The sequence below is a fragment of the Erpetoichthys calabaricus genome, chromosome 7, assembly GCF_900747795.2.
Source record: "Erpetoichthys calabaricus chromosome 7, fErpCal1.3, whole genome shotgun sequence".
Lineage (NCBI taxonomy): Eukaryota > Metazoa > Chordata > Cladistia > Polypteriformes > Polypteridae > Erpetoichthys > Erpetoichthys calabaricus.
The window spans coordinates 115,101,123-115,120,736 of record NC_041400.2 but is presented as its reverse complement, the minus strand read 5'-3'; the positions used below and the strand labels follow the sequence as shown (position 1 = coordinate 115,120,736).

At 39.4% G+C, this 19,614-nt stretch overlaps 1 protein-coding gene across 3 annotated transcripts in view; it reads left to right on the top strand.

The window, feature by feature from the left end:
- LOC114654627 (aminopeptidase Q-like) overlaps positions 1-19,614 on the top strand; it is a 93,760-nt gene that overhangs the window by 72,452 nt on the left and 1,694 nt on the right. For all 3 annotated transcript variants that reach the window (XM_051929419.1, XM_051929418.1, XM_051929420.1), the window contains 3 exons: positions 10,497-10,670; positions 14,585-14,725; positions 17,892-17,973. In XM_051929419.1, coding sequence (XP_051785379.1) covers positions 10,497-10,670; positions 14,585-14,725; positions 17,892-17,973 — 397 coding nt within the window. The remainder of the gene's footprint in view (positions 1-10,496; positions 10,671-14,584; positions 14,726-17,891; positions 17,974-19,614) is intronic.

The following is a 19,614-nucleotide window of genomic DNA, read 5'->3' as shown; positions in this document are numbered from 1 at the left end:
CTTGTTTATGAAACAATTTCTCCTTGTTTTAGCTATCATTTAGTGTACTCTCACTGTTTGTCACCAGCTCAGCATGTCTCTTAAGGCACACTGCTCTTGACCTTGACTCTGTCCTCGCTATTAAGTTAAGATACTCACACAACACATGGTGATACACTGATGGTTTCTTGTGGATAATATAAATGAAGATCACATATTATGAAGTGCTTGATGTTTTTTTTGTCTTCAGACATTGCATTCAGCTTTTAACAAGAGAGAGACAAGAAGAATCTTGCTTAAATATCAATGCAAGGAAACATTTGAATTAAGAACAACAGCAACAAAAACATTAGTATCACAGTTGCTGCTTTCTTTGTGTATAAACCATTAAGAATATTACACATTTCTCTGTAATTACGGTATTTATTTAAAGCCAAGGCTTAGGCGTTTTTTTGTCCTGCAACTATTCTAAAGTCTAGGAAAAATCACGTTTAAATAACAATTTCGATTTTTTTTTACTACGCTCTTAATAAAGGAGATAATATTGTTCAGACTACAAAAATAGTAAAAAATACGGCATTCAATATTAAAACTGGAAGTTGTGTAGATTTTCACAAAATGAAAACCTTTGAGTAAAGAGTATCACATATTTTGCTGGTTTAGTATTAATGCTTTTTAGCTGTAATTTGCAATATACTGTAAATGGCCCTTTCAAAAAAGTAAGTAGTGGCTTTGGTTGTTCTGCATCATTTAATACTTTCTAAAATGCTTTTATTAGTTCTTATTTTAAAAACTAATTTTAAACTTAATTTTCATTAAATATGTTATAATTTTCATGGTGTGAAAAAATCAGACTCGACACATTCATAAAGGTTTTGGGCAGCCACCTGTGTATTGTCCCTGGCTGTATTGGGTTTGAAAAGTTGATAGTAGTGTCTTTGATGGAGTCCAAAAGTGAACTGATTGAGGTTTGAGAGGAAGGCGGTTTTAAATGGAAAGACTGGAAGTGACGTAGGGGAACTGGAAGTGACCTTCTTCTGATGTTATCCTAGCCGCCGGAAGTGGCGTTGTCCTTGGCGCCAGAACCAGAAGTAATGTCTTCAAAAACAATCTGTAGAGATAACAGGAGAAGGTTTAGTCCACCCTGCCACCCCCTGGCCTGGCATGGAATTACCTTTGCTTGGTCCATACATGTCCTCCTACTCATACATGCGTGTGTGGACACTTTTTGTGACTGAAGACAGAGAAGAAAATTAAAATTAGTCAAAACCTTTTATTAATACATACCAGGCAAGGGTAAAATGTCAGAGAAACACAGTCCTAGGACACCGCGCTTCATCTGCCTCGAGCGCAGATGTCCTTGTTCTTTTATACCTTTCTAATCTCCTGATCGTTGACCACGTAAGCAAAAAATAGCGTCCTGACTCATTGTACTTTTCCAATTTTGTAAAGTCATTACCCTAAAGGTATATTTTCTTGTCACACACATCATCAAAAGAAAACTTCCAGAAAGTATACATGCTTCTTGTCACGTACGCAAAACACAAACAAGTTTCATCATTCTGTCCTATTTTCTGTACACACATACATTTTGTTCAATTACATCTTTTTATGTTTTCACACTCCTCCCTTTTTGAACAAAATGATGTGGGCAATATAATTCTATCTTGAAATGGTTGATGAAGGGGAAGGGGGAGAGAAAGTGGAAGAAACTATACGAGACATGCGCTCCTCATGTAGCATATATGCCCTTTCCATAGAGGCGGTAAAGTACTTAGATATTATATAGCGAACCAAAGGAATAATACAACAACCAACCAGGAGGAGGAGACAAAATGTCACAACCAAAGAAATGAAAACAGATCTTATCCATTGTCCCCAGGATCCGAAGGAGGATGTAAACCACTGATCCCAAGGATTTATAATGCCAGAATTAGTGGAAAGTTCTTTAGAGAGAGCAGTGAGGCCTGCCAATGCACGAGTTATTGATCCATCTGGCGCGGTATTATTTGGAATATATGTACAACAAGCATCACCAAACATAGCACAGACACCTCCCTTTTCCGCAAGTAACATGTCCAGGGCTAGACGATTCTGCCAAGTCATCAGAGAAGTACGATCAAGCTGTTCATGTATGCCTTCAATAGCATCTTTGGTGAAGTTAAGGAAACGTTGTTGGTTATAATAAAGGTAATTAATCCAGTCTACATTCTTATTAATAGTAATTTGTGGTATGATAGATTCAAAACCGGCAGCGACTTGATCCCTAGCTTTAAATCTGTCTGGGACACCCCTAGGGACTCCAATAGCATCTATGTATACTCCAGGGCCATGTAAGGAGATATTAGTAGGCATATGGAAAAGGGAGCGGGTATGTCGGAAATAAAAAGGAGGAGTGAGAGGGAGGTAAAGATAGAAGTCACAGGTACCAGACCAGTTAGGGGGAAGGGTGGCAAATAATTTGGACCTACGGCACATCCACCAAATATCTGATCTAGGAGTGGTTTGGGAGAGAAGAAAGGAAGACAGAACGGTGTTCAGAGAAAAGTTAACCTGAAAAGTTTGAGAACAGAAAGAAAATGGTAATTCACCTACCCATGTCGCTCCATTAGATTTGAAACATGTATAATTTCCTTCGTGAGTTTGAAACATAGGGGTATCCATGTGACGGGTGGGGGAAAAAGAATAGATAGATTAGAACACTTTGAACCAGAGAGGGGTTTCTTGGAAGTAGTGAATAAATACAGAAGGCAGGGCAACCCCACGGGGTCAGAAATGTTAGATAATGGGAAAGGGACTGTAGCTAAATGGGGACGGGCTGCAGCGCACGCATAACAATGAGAACGATTAACTTGCTTAGCTGAATAGAGAACCCACTGCAACCATCTATTCTGATCTCCATAACCAGTTTCTACTGAAAAAGTGGATGAAAGGGTGGAAATATTCATAATCTTAACAGGAGAAAAATCTGAACCAAAAGTTGGGGAGATGGGTGTGTGTGCCAGAGAATGAGGGGTGTTAGTAACAGGATCGTCAATCTTAATTAGAAATCTCCCTAAAGGGTCTGTTCCAGATACATATGCCCCTAATACATAAATACCTGAGTCATGTAAAGAGGGGTTCTTCAAAGTAATGATCAAGGGGTTACAATGGTTGTCAGCACATTCATGAGAGGCATGTCCTTTTATGATAGAAAACCGATTTTTCAAACCGTATTTTAGGGCCTCAAAAGGTTGATAACCCCAGTCCTCAGTTCCAGTGTTAGCAAAAACCCTTTGCCAGTTGTCGCAGTCACTTCCCCTCATACACACGTATTTGTCAGATCCGGTCCACTGGGCTTGTCGACCAGTCCCACAGTTGATAATAGAGCAGAAATCAAACTGCACTGATGTGGTAATTCCCAACGGGAAAGTCAAGGTGACCAGGGCAGTAGACAAGGGAAAAGAAAAGCATAGTAGCACAGCAATCAAGGGTGCCATCTCTTGCAATGTGAGGCGTGAATCCAGGCAGGCAGTCCTTCAACTTTCACGGCGTGTGGTGTGGATAGAAGAATTTGGAATGGTCCTCTCCACCTAGGCTGATGCCAGTGTTTCCTCCGAGTATCTCGAACCAGGATCCAGGTGCCCAAAGGAATTGGTAAATCCTTGGAAAGGGGGCTGGTCCTCCAGGTTCGATTAACCTGCTGGTGGATTTCCTTCAACGAGGTTCGCAAACCTGCAAGACTAGAGAGAAGATCATTGTCCACAGTATGCAAATTCACATTACAACCATGCCAACGGGCATGGGACGTCCGGTCAGAATCTCAAACGGCGATAGTCCCAGTTGTCGGTGTGTCCGTCCCCTTAGTCCCATTAAAGCTAAGGGTAGTGCATCCGGCCATGATAAATTAGTTTGTTCACAAATTTTTTGCGAGTTTAGCTTTTAAAGTGCCATTGCATCGTTCTACGATGCCTCCGCTTTGGGGATGGTATTCACAATAGCCAGGTGGTTAATTCATTTATAATGGAGTTCACAAAATGAGTGCCATTATCTGTTTGTAACTTTTGAGGGATACCCCATCTTGGAATAATCTCTTTAATTAGTGCTTTTAGCTACTGTTTTGGCATCGTTGTGTTTTGAAGGGAATGCCTCTATTCATCGGGAGAACACATCGACAATCACAAGACAATATCGGTACCCTTTAGACGGGGTTAGTTCAATGAAATCCATTGGATTAGGGGTAACGGCGGGACTTACCTGGGTACCTTTTTCCCACATTAAACTTTTGACATATTGCACAGCATCTGCAAAATTGCTCTGCATATGTAGAGAAACCTACAGCTTCCCAATGTTTTTCAACATCTCTTTTACAATTGCATTTCATTCATAGAATAAAGTTTTCTTTCAATTGTACTTTATTCACAGAAATCTCTCACGCGAGGTTGTGCTTAAAGGTTATCTATGCAACATACTTAAACGCGTCTTTTCCTTCATGCTTATTATTATTCTGACTTAACAAGGAAAACATACGTGCTTGAACCCTTATTCGTATCAAGTGTGCTGACCACTGCGTCACCATGCTCTTCCTTTATAGTACCTAAAATACACAACTTCCATTCATATCACAATTAGACACATTCCGCTTATCGCCAAAAAACTTGTCTCCCTTCTCATGTAATATTATTAAAAGAGTATTTTTCCTTTAAACTTGATCAGGGTTCAAAAGGAAAAATATTTTTGTATATTTACAAGCCTTAAACAAAAGTGGAGACATTCATTTGCGTTAAACCAATTACACAAATCGATAATTATCTTTTTCAGTTTTTAGTTAGAGCTCTCCAGTACTGGTCTTAAATCCCCTTAGTTTCCATAGTGCTCCATGATCATGGCAGACTCCAAAAGCATACCTGGAATCTGTATAAATTGTTACGATCTTCCCTTCGGACAGCTGACATGCTTGAGTGAGTGCTACGAGTTCAGCTGTTTTGTGCACTTAGCTTGATGAAATTCGATTTGCTTCCAGCAGGCGGTCCCCTTGGACCACTGCGTAACTGGTTTAGGGCGCTCCATTTTTCAATTGTAACATTTGACAAAGTACAGAGTACATTCTGATACTCATAGGGATCCCTTTAATACACTCTATAACACACAAAATCACCCAAACCATTTTCAACACACTTCACCCCAGCATTATTCTATATTCACACCACATTTGGAAACAATGCAGCAAAGGAAACAGAAACAAATGGACTATTAACTCAATGCACACGTCACAAGAAAAAAGAAAAGGACAGAAGAAATTTCATGAGAACTACATCCGTGCTTGCTAATACAGTTTCTGTTGTTGCAGCCACAGCACGAAGACACGGAGGAAGTGCTGCGGCCACTGGATCCAGTTTTTTTTAGAAAAAATAAGTCACCGGTCTTTGTTTATCTCCATGTTGTTTCCATGTTGTTGCGTCAGTACTGCATTCATAAATCCCTGCTTTTCGTCCACGAACAAAGTGAATGGACGAGAAATGATCAGGCAAACCTAGCGCGGGCGCAGATAAAAGAGTAGCTTTGAGGTTACAGAGAGCCTTCTCAGCCAATTGTTGCAACGGCTGTGCTCTTTCAGTAAAATTTAGAACCCACTGTCTGCAGTAGCCCAGAATACCTAAAACAGACATAACCTGTTGTTTTGTTTAGCTGCAGCTTAACCTTAGAAACTTTATGGCCATTTTTCCTCCAGAAACAGCAACAATTTCTGAGTATGAATTGTACAATTTTCTTCCGTCGCGCTAGTCATCTACATACTGTATCAATGTACTACCTCTTTCCGGCCAAAAGCCGTCCAAATTTTGGGCAAGAGCTTGTCCATAAACACAAAGGGCTTCTCTGTATCCCTGAGGCATGACGGTCCATGTTCATCGGCGGTACCGCGTTTGACGAGATCGGGATGTACGGCGGAGATGCCAGCCTCTGCTTCGGGAGACAGAGGATATTGGGCACGGTGCGGGCGGAAGGAGGATTTCGGGTGGATCACCAGAGGCTCACAGTGGGCTATCCTTTGAAACACTACTTTAGTTATTAAATGGTCAGGAGTATCAAAAATACCTGGAGTAACTTGTAACCAGTCTGTTCTTTCAAGGCATTTTTCCACCCATGGTCCTATTTCCTCCCATTTAACAGTGTGTGATTTAGCTAAGGAAAAATATGAGGGACTGTGCCGCCAAGATAATATATGTGCTGTGAGCATGTAAGATGAACAGAAGCAGCTGCCTTTGTGGATGAAATAAAAAACACAGTAGATGTGAAGGGTTTCGGGGCAAGTACCAGAAGTAAGGAAAGATTCTAGCCAGGTGGTGTCTACTTCTATAGGGAAGTATTGGGCAGTACAGTGTAAAATGTCAGGGGCCTGTAAATTGGGAAAAAGACAAGGGGAAAAAGAATGTAGGGCTTTGAGGAGAATGGTGTGTGGGGAAATATCTAAAGTAAAAGAGGGTTTGGGATAAGGGGTAATTTGACACAACAACTTGGGGGTAGAACAGAAAAAACCTTTTTCAGTCATAGAAATAGAAAGAGAAAGTTTTGTCATGAGATCTCTTCCTAAAAGGTTAACTGGACAAAGCTGATTCAAAAGAAAACGATGCAGTAAGGTATGTCCGCCAGGACGTGACTGGACTTGGAGAGGTTTTGATACTTGAAGAAGGTGTGGTTGTCCAGAAGCAGTAAGTACAGTAACAGTTTCGTTCGAGGCAGGGACCTTTGCCAGCGAGAGGGTAGATCGAGTGGCACCAGTATCGATTAAGAAAACAGTCTCAGTGCCATCAACGAACAATGTCAGTAAAGGATCAGTCTCTGAATTATGGGTAAGCAAAGGTAGTTGAAAAGAGTGGCTGGAGGTCCCAGCGTTTTCCTATGGCCGGTATTGTTAGTCAGGGGTGTCAGAGAAAACAGGTGGAATAAGGGGAGGTGGGGGCTGTTGCTGTCTGTGAGGGCACTCCCGACGAAAATGTCCAGTTTTACCACAAGCGTGGCAAGAGTAGGAATTAGCATTGGAATTTAAAGGAGAGGGAATAAAAGGATTCTTAGTGTGGTCAACAGGAGGAGCTCTAAAACCACCTCGTCCTCTTCCTCGTCCTCGTCCCCTAAAGCCATATCCTCGACCTTGGTCAGGAGCATTCCTGGAATAATAGTTCATCTGTGCTGCCAATAATTTGGCATGAGAGTCCGATTCGGCATGTTCAGCATGTCGTTTGACTTCATCAAACGTGGCACTTTCCCACTCAATACAGGAAGTGCGGACCTTGTTTTGTATATCAAAGCGCAAACCGGAAACAAAAGGTGGAACTGCAGCTCGGGTGCGGTCATCAGCATTTCCCAAGCCCGAGTGATTAGCCATAAGGTCTTGAATCCTATGTGCCCATTCATCAACCGTCTCATCTCTCTTTTGTTTTGCAGCAGAAATAAGGGACCAGTCCGTTCCTTTTTTATATTTTTCTGCAATATTTTGTCTCAACGCCTCCCATTGTGGGTTAAATTCGCCTTCTCCACCTATCCCCTGTCCTCGAGTTAAAGCTGGGTTCCATACCCATGGAACGTCATTGCGGACACCCCTGCCAACAGTGGCCCATGTGGTCCCAAGCTTTCGACGAAGTACCTGGGTCCATTCAGCAGCATTAGGCTTATACATGCTATCTAACTGATCAAGTTGTTCAACAAATTTTAGTCCTCCTACTTCCTTTGGATCTGGAAGTGCATTCACGACATCTTTTAGTTCTTGGATGTCCCAATTCCGATTTATCATAACTGTTGTGGGATTTTGGGGTCCAGCTGGATGGGCAGGGTTATAATGGGGATTGGGAACTTCTATTAAAGGGCAAGTAAGTGAAGGTGAAGGATCAGAAGAGAAAAAAGTTGGAGCTGGTTTGTGAGTGGAGGTTTGACTTACTGTGCATTTGGAGACGGGGGTTTGTCTAGTACAGGGTGGGTCATAGTGATCTGTGCCTGGGGAATCATCAGGGGAAACTTCTGCTAGTTGTAGTGCAGGGGGGGGGTAGTCGGAATGGGGGATAGAGGAGGGGATAATAGAGGTGTCTGAGGTTGGTTCTAAGGAGGGGAAAAAAATAATAGGATAAATCTAAACCTGTCTTCTTTTCTATAAATTTTCTAGGAGACCCATTTTTACGGGGCGTCTGTTGATCCTCCGAAAATAATTCTTCCAGCACTAATGATTTTGATCCCCCTGTGCGGCGATTAACAGGCTTACTGTTATAAGTTCCCATTATGTTCCCTTGCCCTCCCGGGTCCTGTATTTAATTTTCCAACTATATACTGATTCGCCTAATCCCTTGTACGTATGAATCAGCGAGGCATTAAGTGTGCCACTCACTAAACCTAAACTGTTCCCTTCTTAGTTTCAAGGGGAGACACCTAACTATCGGTACTGATCCAGTTCCCAGGAGAACACGGTTTTGTTGCTTATTCCGTATGTAGATTTATTTATTTTTCCATAGCGCTACATATCTTCCATAGCTACATATCTTCCATAGCGCTACGTGTCATTCCGTTCCTAACAGCAATCCTGTAATCTGTGCTCTTTTCGGTTTATATTTCCATACCACCCCGTTACTCGTCCCGTTAGCCTGTCCGCTCACTTCCCCGGATTCCAGCTCAGGTGACTTCGTGTCCGATTCGGTTCAGCAGAATACTACATCAATACGTCCAGCCGAGTCTAGGATATGGGTGAGGCCAGTATCCTTTCGTCAGACCTTTCGTATGCGTCAAACTGCTTGGGTCAAGTCTCCATCACCTTAAGCAACCCGTTGAGATATGAGTATGACTAGACGGTCAACAGGAAACTCGCCCTCCCGTTATTTAGAAAATAAAAAATGTTCGGAAATCCCCCGGTGCTTACCCCAGCCTGGAAGTGTGCAAGCTCTGTCTGGAAATCCGTTCAGTCACCGTGGATGTAGCAAAGAGGAGACCAGGGGCTCCTCACGCAAGAACTGTTTCAGGACAGGGCAGTCCTAACTTTTGCCGGAGCTGCATGCTCTGCTGCCGGAGCTCAAGTTAACGGCAGTCCGCTGGTAAGACGGATCACTGAAATGGTCTCGCTGGAGGAGTCGACCGGCCGTCTCTTGCCCCACGTCCGGGCGCCAAAAACTGTGGACACTTTTTGTGACTGAAGACAGAGAAGAAAATTAAAATTAGTCAAAACCTTTTATTAATACATACCAGGCAAGGGTAAAATGTCAGAGAAACACAGTCCTAGGACACCGCGCTTCATCTGCCTCGAGCGCAGATGTCCTTGTTCTTTTATACCTTTCTAATCTCCTGATCGTTGACCACGTAAGCAAAAAATAGCGTCCTGACTCATTGTACTTTTCCAATTTTGTAAAGTCATTACCCTAAAGGTATATTTTCTTGTCACACACATCATCAAAAGAAAACTTCCAGAAAGTATACATGCTTCTTGTCACGTACGCAAAACACAAACAAGTTTCATCATTCTGTCCTATTTTCTGTACACGCATACATTTTGTTCAATTACATCTTTTTATGTTTTCACACGTGACAATGGATATTTCAAAAATAAGGTTACACAATCTCAAACATTCACACATTTAAAGACTTTTATATGTCTAAACATATATAAGACATAGTCAAGAACAGTTTTTCTGCATAATTTCCAAATATAACCAAGCACATTTTTTTTCACCATGATGCTGAAATATCCTTCATCACTCAGAAGAAATCTGTGACAGGTACAGTAGCTAGGATGGTACAGCATTTTGTACATCATCATTAGTTGTAGATCACTTACCATCAAAGCACTTTTTAAAAAGACCAAAGTTGTTCAAGCCAATTTTTGAGAGGTGAGTGGTGTAGCAGTTAACGTGCAAAGCATGACAACAACTCAAATGGAGTCTCTGCTATAAAAGAAAACACCCTTGCTGTCAAAGGCCTGGTTAGTCATTTCAGCCATGGAATTGTCTCTTTGTTCAACTGGCTAGGATAATTGCTTGGCGCTCTCCCCAGAGGACAGAACCTGAGTTTGTATCCCTGATGTCAAGTTAGAGCACCATGTATTGGGAGTGCCATCTTTGCGACTAAAACTCAGTTAAAACTGCAGTGTGTTGTGTGGCATTGTCATGCAGTGAGGGAAATTAAAAGAATTTCAACTGGGTTTGTGCCTACAACATGCAGAAAATGGGTCACACTTTCCACCTCTACATTTGTCCATGTTTTAAGACCTTCTGGCATTTCCAATGTGATGTATCCAGAGGCAGAAATTCAAACATTGTATGACACACTGGACTCATAAATCGAAGTGCATTTAATATAAATTGAAAATTGAAACTGAAGTCACATCCTCTGATGCCTTTAGACATAACCACACATAATACATTCATAGTTTCGATTTCAGACAAGTCACCTAAACTCTGTGTTTAAATTAAAGTGAGCAGACTTATTATCTTCATGTTTTAAATACCAACATGATTAAATTGTACAATATAATTTGTATTTTTGTGTTTTCATTCTTTTACATACAGACTTCCTTTATTCATAAGAGAAGTAATCTTGTCCTATGGAATTGAATCTGGAAGCTTTCAAGAATGGGAGATTATCTGGAATATTTTTTTAAAGCAAAAGGACAATAAATCAGATTACAGTGATGAACTGCTTTTTGCTCTGAGCTTCAGTAAAGAACCCTGGATTCTGAATAGGTAAGACTGAAAAGGTTGGATATAAATGCATAATGAGATACTGAAGTGCTTATATATTTTGTAAGCTTGGTTTTGGTTTTCATTAGTGCTTTTTTCCAGATATTATTGGCAATTTAAAGCTGCAGTTGAACATGATGCTGATTTCTACTGGCCAAGCTTGTCTATTCTTTTAGGTGTTTTTGATAATATATCAATCAACCCTGCCTCCTTCATATGTGTCTTATATTGTAGCTAAAAGTTTCACAAAATATAAATGCAAAACAAGTGGCAAATACATGATTTAATGCTATTTATGACCTTTAGATTAGAAACTCATACAAGATAATGAGACATTTTACTAACTGAATATAGTTAGTACAGAAACAACAAAATTGAAACTGCATTTACTGTATATACTTTTATTAAATTTGAAATGATTGTGGTAATTTCTATTGCGTCCCACTGTGTTATTATATTTTGGAAATCTTAATCTGGCTGAAGCTTTGCTCATTAAATAGTTACAGTATACATTTGTGTGCTACTGACTCAACATTGTGTCTTGGCACAGCAAACGTTTATTTTATTTTGTATCTCAGATTGAATTTATTTTCTATAGAGTTTGTTTATTGGGATAGTTCACAAGAACAAAATGTAGGTATTAAGTCAAATTTTTTTCTTGAAGTATTGGTCACAATTTTCATCAAAAACAAGAATATACGAAATTACAAAAAGCTTACAAATACCTGAGTACAGAGAAAAAGTCTAGTGTACTTGTCTCATGGCCTGTATGTAAACTGCTTCTATTTTAATTTGGAATGCTGACTATCAGACATGAACATATCCCTGGTTTTTCTGTGAAGTGTTACAATTACTTCCTATCCAAAGCATCATCTTTGCCTCACTTTGTCAGTCTACAAGCAGTTTATCTGACTTGAATCAATCTATTTTCACGCATATGCATTACATTTAAATACATATTATCAGAAGGCAGAACCTTATTTTCACCTGTCACAGTGAAAAAGGAACTGGCAAGAACTGACTGTGAAAGAAAGTCACAAAATTCTAGAGTACTCAATCCCAGTGACATGTGCTCAAAACAGGGTGATTTACAGCAATCACTCAATACTACAACATACAGCTTTAAAGAGGAGTCAGCAATGACTCATTAACTTTGGGCAGTGGCTTAAATTTACAAATGTTCATTTAAATCCTCATTAGGTCAGATATAGTCCATTTTTTAAAGGATTTCATGCCATTGGTGAAACAAAAAAGTTCAGATTTGGGTTTGTAAAGTGCAGTACTGTACTTAATAATGCTGAAAAGTAGTGAAGAAAAGAAAGATGAAGGTAACTGGGGAAAGCAGAAAACTACTCTGTACATCTCAGAGGCACATACAGGAATAAAGGACACTAATAAATAACAACAGAAATCCTGAACTGAGCCTAAGCTAAACTAAAAGTGAAAATTGTGCACTGTGAGTGGAAATTTATATATAATGTTAGCATGTAGCTGTTACAAATGGTAGGAAGATCCCTTAAAGAGTTGGAAACCTGTAATTCAAAATGGCATTTTGCCCCATTAAGTGGGAAAATAATGTTGTACACTGCACAGGATAAAGTCCAATTTAATTCAGTTTATTTTAGAATATAACAAATGATTCTTTCAACTTAGAGTACTGCACAGATTTATACTTACAAAGTAAAATTGAGTACACTACTCATGAACAAATACACACATGTACAGCATCTATACATTGTCAACGTTTGTCCAGGTGGCAAAACATACCACCAGCAAAGCAAAAGACATAGGAAAAGGCCCACAAATTTTAAATAGGTCTTGTCAGAATTTGAGAAAAACCAAGAGTTGCCTGAAGTTGCTAAAGGATTACACATAAAATGGGATTGAGACGATGATCCAGAATATGCTCAGAGTACCTGACCCTAACTGAAAGAATGATTCTTATGATGTAAAGGATTAAGTGATTTTGAATTGCAAGAAACTGAAGTAATGGTGAGATGGTAACAAAACATGTATGATGAAGCACGTCACCTTTAGGTGAAAAACATGGGGAACCAATCTTCAGGGGACATTGTATGCCAAATATGGGAGTTATGTAGTAAAAAAAAGCACCAGAAGTGATTTTGAAGCCTTGCCAAGAAGTGACTCAAGGAGTAGCTTTAAAGATGCCTCAAATTGCAGGTAACATGCACTAAGAGTCAGGGGGAAAGTTGAAATGAAAATATATTGTAAAAGAAGCTAAAGTTAAGTGGGAAAAATACAAAAAGATGGAAAGTAATAGGGAGAGTGATTTGTGGTGGTAAGAAACACAATCAAGTCAGATATCATTTCAATTTAAAATGAGAGGGAGGCCCAGAGAGACAGCAAGGTGTCTTTCATGTGGAGCGGTCTTGTTCTTCCAAAGCTTAAATGGACTTACAATGAGAACTCCTGTTTCATTCCTCAAGCCAAAAACTTACCGACATGTTAACTGGAAACTCTAAATTGACCCCTTGAAATCATTCTTGCATATTTGATGGCTAAGCAAAGTAATGGTATTCTTTCTTGGACATGTTACTGTTTTTGTGCCCTGTGATATCTGATATTAGACTTTAGCTTTTATTAAGATGGATAGATAGATTGATGGATAAATGGAACAAATCTCTGTATTATATAAAGTTTCAAATTTAAAAACACCAAACATTTAGGGCAAATCTAATTAATACCAGGGCTATGCAGAGGCAGAAATCCAGAAACTTGAGTTTGATTCCTGACTCAGTCTCTGTTATGATTAAATGTGTATTTATTTTTAAAATTTTTTATTATTTTATTTATTTTCTGTTAATTTTGCAATTATGTACTGTCTTTTTAAATGTGCCATTTCTCTGTGTGTTTTGTGGGTGGCACCTCACTCAGCCTTTATCCATAGGCCAGAGTATAAGATCCATTGGGAGTCTTTCCAAAAATATTGCTGTTTCTTGTTTTCCTGTTTTTTTCCTGGCTTCTTGGTTTGTTTTGAGAACTTTGATTAAGGATTGTGTATTGGGACTTGCTTGCTGTAAGATTACCTTTTAGATGAAGTTATTATTGTCTGTTTTGTATTGTTTGAGCATTTTTGCTTTATTTTCTATTTTGTTAATAACTATTCTTCATTTATAAATACTGTATTCTCTGTTGCCGTCCTATTTATAAGCTAGGGGTTTGCGGTTATCACCTCCTTTGTTGGGCACTGTGATATATTTTGGGACTCCTCTTTAAATTTTTCAACTGTAAAGGCAGTTTACCCCATTTTAGGCCTAGCAGCACCAAGGCCTATAGATAGTTTGCTGGGGTTGTCCTCATCTGGATTGGCAAATGAAGGTACTGGCCTACCTGTATGGGCCCTTTAGGAGACCTAGTACCATTCCTGCCTGGGAGCAATAAAATTCTATCTAATCTAGTTTAATCTAATATTCTCCATGTTTGTAACTCCGTATCTTCCTTTGTAAAGTTTGTAGAGCAAGTTACTTTCATGCACATATACTCTGTCCCTAGGTAGCCTGCTTTCCATCTATACACAAAAGTCATAAATAGCAGATTGACTGGTACCCCTACCCATTCAGACATGAATCGTCACAGCAGCAGTGATGTCACAACTCCATTCTAAGAACAGAAACAGAGCATGTGTTAACAATAGTGTCACTGCAAGTCTTCCCTGTGTGTTTCCTGTTCTCAAAACCTGTGAAACTCTCCACAAGTTTGCATGTCTCACACTGTAAAGGTTTCAACAGGTAGAATAAAAGAACAGGGCATGAGGATAATGAGAACTAGCACAACACTGTAAAATGGGACAGGGTATTGAAGTAGAGGTAAGTGTAGAAGAATGTTGAGTATTTACTTTGACATGTTTATCATTCATTTTTCTAAATGTGTCTGTATTTTTCCTTTTGTATTTGAAGGTACCTTCAGTTATCTCTAAATAGTTCAATATTTGAAAGTCATTCTGTAAGACAAATATTGATGTGGGTCGCAGAAAACAAAATTGGTACTCCATTAGTATGGGACTTTGTTCAAGAAAACTGGGAAATAATTAAAAGCAAGTAAGAATAAATATACATGTCCTTTATACTTCTACATTTTATTTTGAAAGAGTAAACTACCAGAAATCCTAATAAATGTTGTAGAAAGTTTAAATGCCAGTAAAAATATCAAGTTATCTAAAAAGAAATTCTTAGTCAAATTTTACAATTTTTCTCTAAGTTTCTAAATTTGCTCCAGAATATGACTGTTATGTGACGCATTATGGCAGATAAATCTAATGTAATGTGTAGCCAGAGTTAATTTTATATATTTTACATTTGGATGACAAATTTTTAGCTGCTCATTTTATAAAGTCATATATTTGGTTCATAACTTGGTTAAAGTTTGCAAAAGTATTTGATAATTAATAACAAGTATTCAGCATTTTTTTATTTTGTTGGTTTTATGAATTATTTTAGTAATATTTATTTTGAGAAGTGGACCAAGTGAATGAACTTTTACCACTGAGATGAAATGTTTTAAATCACCTGGTTGCCTGTGTGTCCAGTCCATTGCAGTGTGTGAGGGTAATGGCCAGACTTTAATCACCTGAGGAATGAGCCTCTTCGTGATCTAATGGGGAACATGATCACATATGCAATATTTGTATTATACACATACTGTATTTTATCAACTACCGTATTATAAACACAGGGAAGCTAAAACTGCTGGGCTTCAGTACTTCCATTTCAAACTAGATTTTGAACTTCCTGGTAGAAAGACCATAGGCAGTATTTGTCCCAGGACTGCATGGACAGCCCCCTCCTGTTTACCTTGCTGACTCAGAGCTATACTGAGATGCACAGCTCCAGCAGCACATCAAACACTCTGTGGTAGAGAGGTTGCTTCAGATTCTATGGTGTGCACCTGGCAGAGGACCTGACATAGTCTATCAGCACTTCCTTCCTGACAAAGAAGGCACAGAAGCAGTTCCATTTTCTGTACCAGCTGAACACCAGGTTCTACAGGTGCACCACTGAAAGTGTCATGGCCAGTTGCATTACTGCCTGGTACAGGAACTGCAACATGTCTCATCAGAAGTCCATACAATGAATATGGTGCACAGCAGAGGCCATCATCAGGACTTCTCTCCTGTCCATCATGGATATTTTCACAAAGTGCTGCATCTGCAAAGCCTCCAGCATTGTGGGGAACCCTTCCCACCCCTCTTACAAACTTTGTTCCCTTCATGTATCATAGTCTGCAGACTAACACTACCAGATAGCTAGTTCCCACAGACAGTCGGATTCCCGAACACCTTGTTACTCTCTGTCTGCATGCATTCACTTATTATAAGCTCATAACAAATTACTGTTCTATTCTGCATTCCTTTGAACAGTTGATGCTGCTGTTTTTCTTATTATTTTTCCTTTTTTTATACACCACTGCATGTGACATGTTTTGCACTGCTCTTATTTGCACTTTAAATAGTATTGTATATTTACTGCTAACAAATTATTTGTACAAATGTCACTGTTGTTTACATACTGTATTTAATGCTGTTGAGCATACTGTCACATGGTACTCCTGTACACTATATATATTTATACTTAGTGATCTGCTTTAATGCAACTGATTCTTGCTGCTTCTGGACTTTAACAGACATTCTCCCTTGTACATACAGTACAGTATCCTTGGGAATACTGTATTATTCATTACACAACAATTGCCGACTTTGTGCTGTTTGTCAATATGATACAGAGTTGTATGGTAATTGTTACTTGTTTTACATTCTTTTAAGTAAAATCTCCCCATACTCCCCTGGATTGCCTATATACTGCACTGTGGCCCTGGGGAACCTAATTTTGTCCATCCATCCATTTTCCAACCCGCTGAATCCGAACACAGGGTCACGGGGTCTGCTGGAGCCAATCCCAGCCAACACAGGGCACAAGGCAGGAACCAATCCCAGGCAGGGTGCTAACCTACTGCAGGACACACGCAAACACCCACACACCAAGCACACACTAGGGCCAATTTAGAATCGCCAATCCACCTAACCTGCATGTCTTTGGACTGTGGGAGGAAACCGGAGCGCCCGGAGGAAACCCACGCAGATACTGGGAGAACATGCAAACTCCACGCAGGGTGGACCCGGGAAGCGAACCTGGGTCTCCTAACTGCGAGACAGCAGCGCTACCACTGCGCCACATAACTATATAATGCATCAAGTTATGGATCCAAATGGTATGACAAAAAAGCCCACACGACTTGACTTGAGGCTGTGTATTCTATTGGATTAAACTGAAGTCATTGTCATATTCAGGGGACCATCTTTGATGATGTGTGCTTTTTGACATGGCACATTATACTGCTGGAAGTATCCCAAAGGGAAAAATATGGTCAGCAACAATGCTTGCGTACACTGTGACATTTGCGTGGTGCTCATTTGTATTAATACTATTGTGTGCCAAAAAACAGTCCTCACACAAGTACACAATCATCACTCTGTGTCACTGACACAGATTACGATGAATTCACTCAGTTTATATCAAATTGAGACTTGACCATTTGAATGATGCAGCAGAAATCAAGATTCATCAGATCAAGAGATATTTCTTAATTTTCCTCTCAATCAGTTTTGGTGATCACACGTCCTTTGTAGCCTAATCGTCCTGTTCTTAGCTGACAAAAATGAAACTCTTAATTGTCTTTTACTACTAAACCCATCTGGTTTGTTGTCCAGTCAGGGATGCCATTCTGTACACCACTTTTGTAAAGCCCTATCAGTCCTGGCTTTCACATTAACAAAGTGTTTCACATTCTCTGTTTTCATCATTACCTGTAAACTGTACAGATGATACATGAACATTCCAAAGGTGATTATGTCTGGCACCAATAATCACACTATGCTCAAAGTCACATAGATTATGCTTTCCCATTCTGGTAAACAAATAAACCTCTTGATCTCGTCTGCAAGATACTGTTTGCTAAGTTTTAGCCATTTTATTGGTTGTGTGAAAATGAAGGCTATTGTGTGAAAAAACACATGTGTACCTAATAAAATAGCCACAGAGAGAATATTATTTATTTGTAAAACATGGAAAATATTTTAGAAAGGGTTTTGTATTAATAGTTAATTAGAACCCTCTCCCTATTTAGAGGGTATTGTGTTTACAGTATTTCTAGTGGAATGTGTTATGATACTTTTTACATTTCTATTTACTTATTTTTACATTTTTTCAGATATAACCAAAGTGAAACTGAATTAGCTGTGCTCATGGGCATTTTAGCTGAAAGGGCCACAAGCGATTATAAAATTAATGAGGTAAGATCAGACTCTGGTTCTCAGTATCTCTGTATTGAAAAAAAGTCAGATTTATAAAGCTGATGGATCAGTTAATTGATTTTAAGAACTCTGAAATGAAAAAACAACATTTACTTAATAAAACTAGTGAGTTTTCAATATTGAATACCATTCTAAAACTGGACCAGCAGCTTTGGAATTTAATGTGCAGCCCACAAACGAACTCAAGCAAAAATATGTATTGTCATGGGAGAAGGAGCTATCGTAGAAACTCTTTTTTTTTTAGAATGACACCAAAGAGGCCATACCTACCAAGGGTAATACCTTGTGGGGAGAAACTAAGAGAGAACAAAAATGTACTCAAAATTAATAAAAATAAAAAACCATTTAGCCACTATTTTTTAGGATTCAAAAAATGATTCTGTATTTTGTGTTATTTTTATATACTGTATGTTACCATATTTTCAGTGAATTCACGATTAACGCTATTTTGTATGACAGTTACTATAATACTACAAGGCAGATGTCATAATACCCAATTATTTAAGACAAAGAAGTATGCTAACAGGTATCTGAACTTTATGTTGAAATAAATGAAAGACTTAACTTGAGAAATAAGCAATGAAAAGCACAGATATACTAGGAAATTGTTTAGGGCTTTGGCAGAGCTGTTGCTTACAACTTAGTTAAATTTCAGTAACAGAAAAAGTTTGCCAATCTCCGATCTTTAGGATTTTGATCCTTGCCTCAGTTTGACTACTCTTCATTTGGATCTATAAATCTCTGTTTCTCAAATCTTAAGTTTGTCTCAATCAGGATTGAGTGGCCATGATAATCTTGGGCTGCTTGTATGGGTGCTGGTCCCTATGTCTTAAGCGGGGAAGCATTTCAATTTATCCACAATTCCAGTAATAAAACTGGCCAATCTTTTTGATCCGCTCCAAGTGGTCTGAGGTGGCTTAACTGAGACACATTTCTCTTCCATCCATTTTCCAACCCGCTGAATCCGAACACAGGGTCACGGGGGTCTGCTGGAGCCAATCCCAGCTAACACAGGGCACAAGGCAGGAAACAATCCTGGGCAGGGTGCCAACCCACCGCAGGACACACACAAACACACCAAGCACACACTAGGGCCAATTTAGAATCGCCAATCCACCTAACCAGCATGTTTTTGGACTGTGGGAGGAAACCGGAGCGCCCGGAGGAAACCCACGCAGACACGGGGAGAACATGCAAACTCCACGCAGGGAGGACCCGGGAATCGAACCCAGGTCCCCAGGTGTCCCAACTGCGAGGCAGCAGCGCTACCCACTGCGCCACCGTGCCGCCCCACATTTCTCTTGATATTACATATTTAATATAAGACCTGTGAATTCTTCATTTTAACAATTCATTTTACCATCACCTCAATATGCCACACTGCATAGAGATGAATAACCAATCTACTGATGTTTTATACTGTAACTGTGATGAAGACCAAAAGAAGCCTTTGTTAAGGTCTTGTTACATAAGAGTAAACACATGCATTTTTGCAGTATCTAAACTACAGTGTTACCAACTTTATTTATTTATTTTGGACAAGCACACCGCAAATAGAACTTTAGGCCAGAAGTACATTTGTAGCTCACTTGTCTGCTACAAACAGACACACAGCATGGA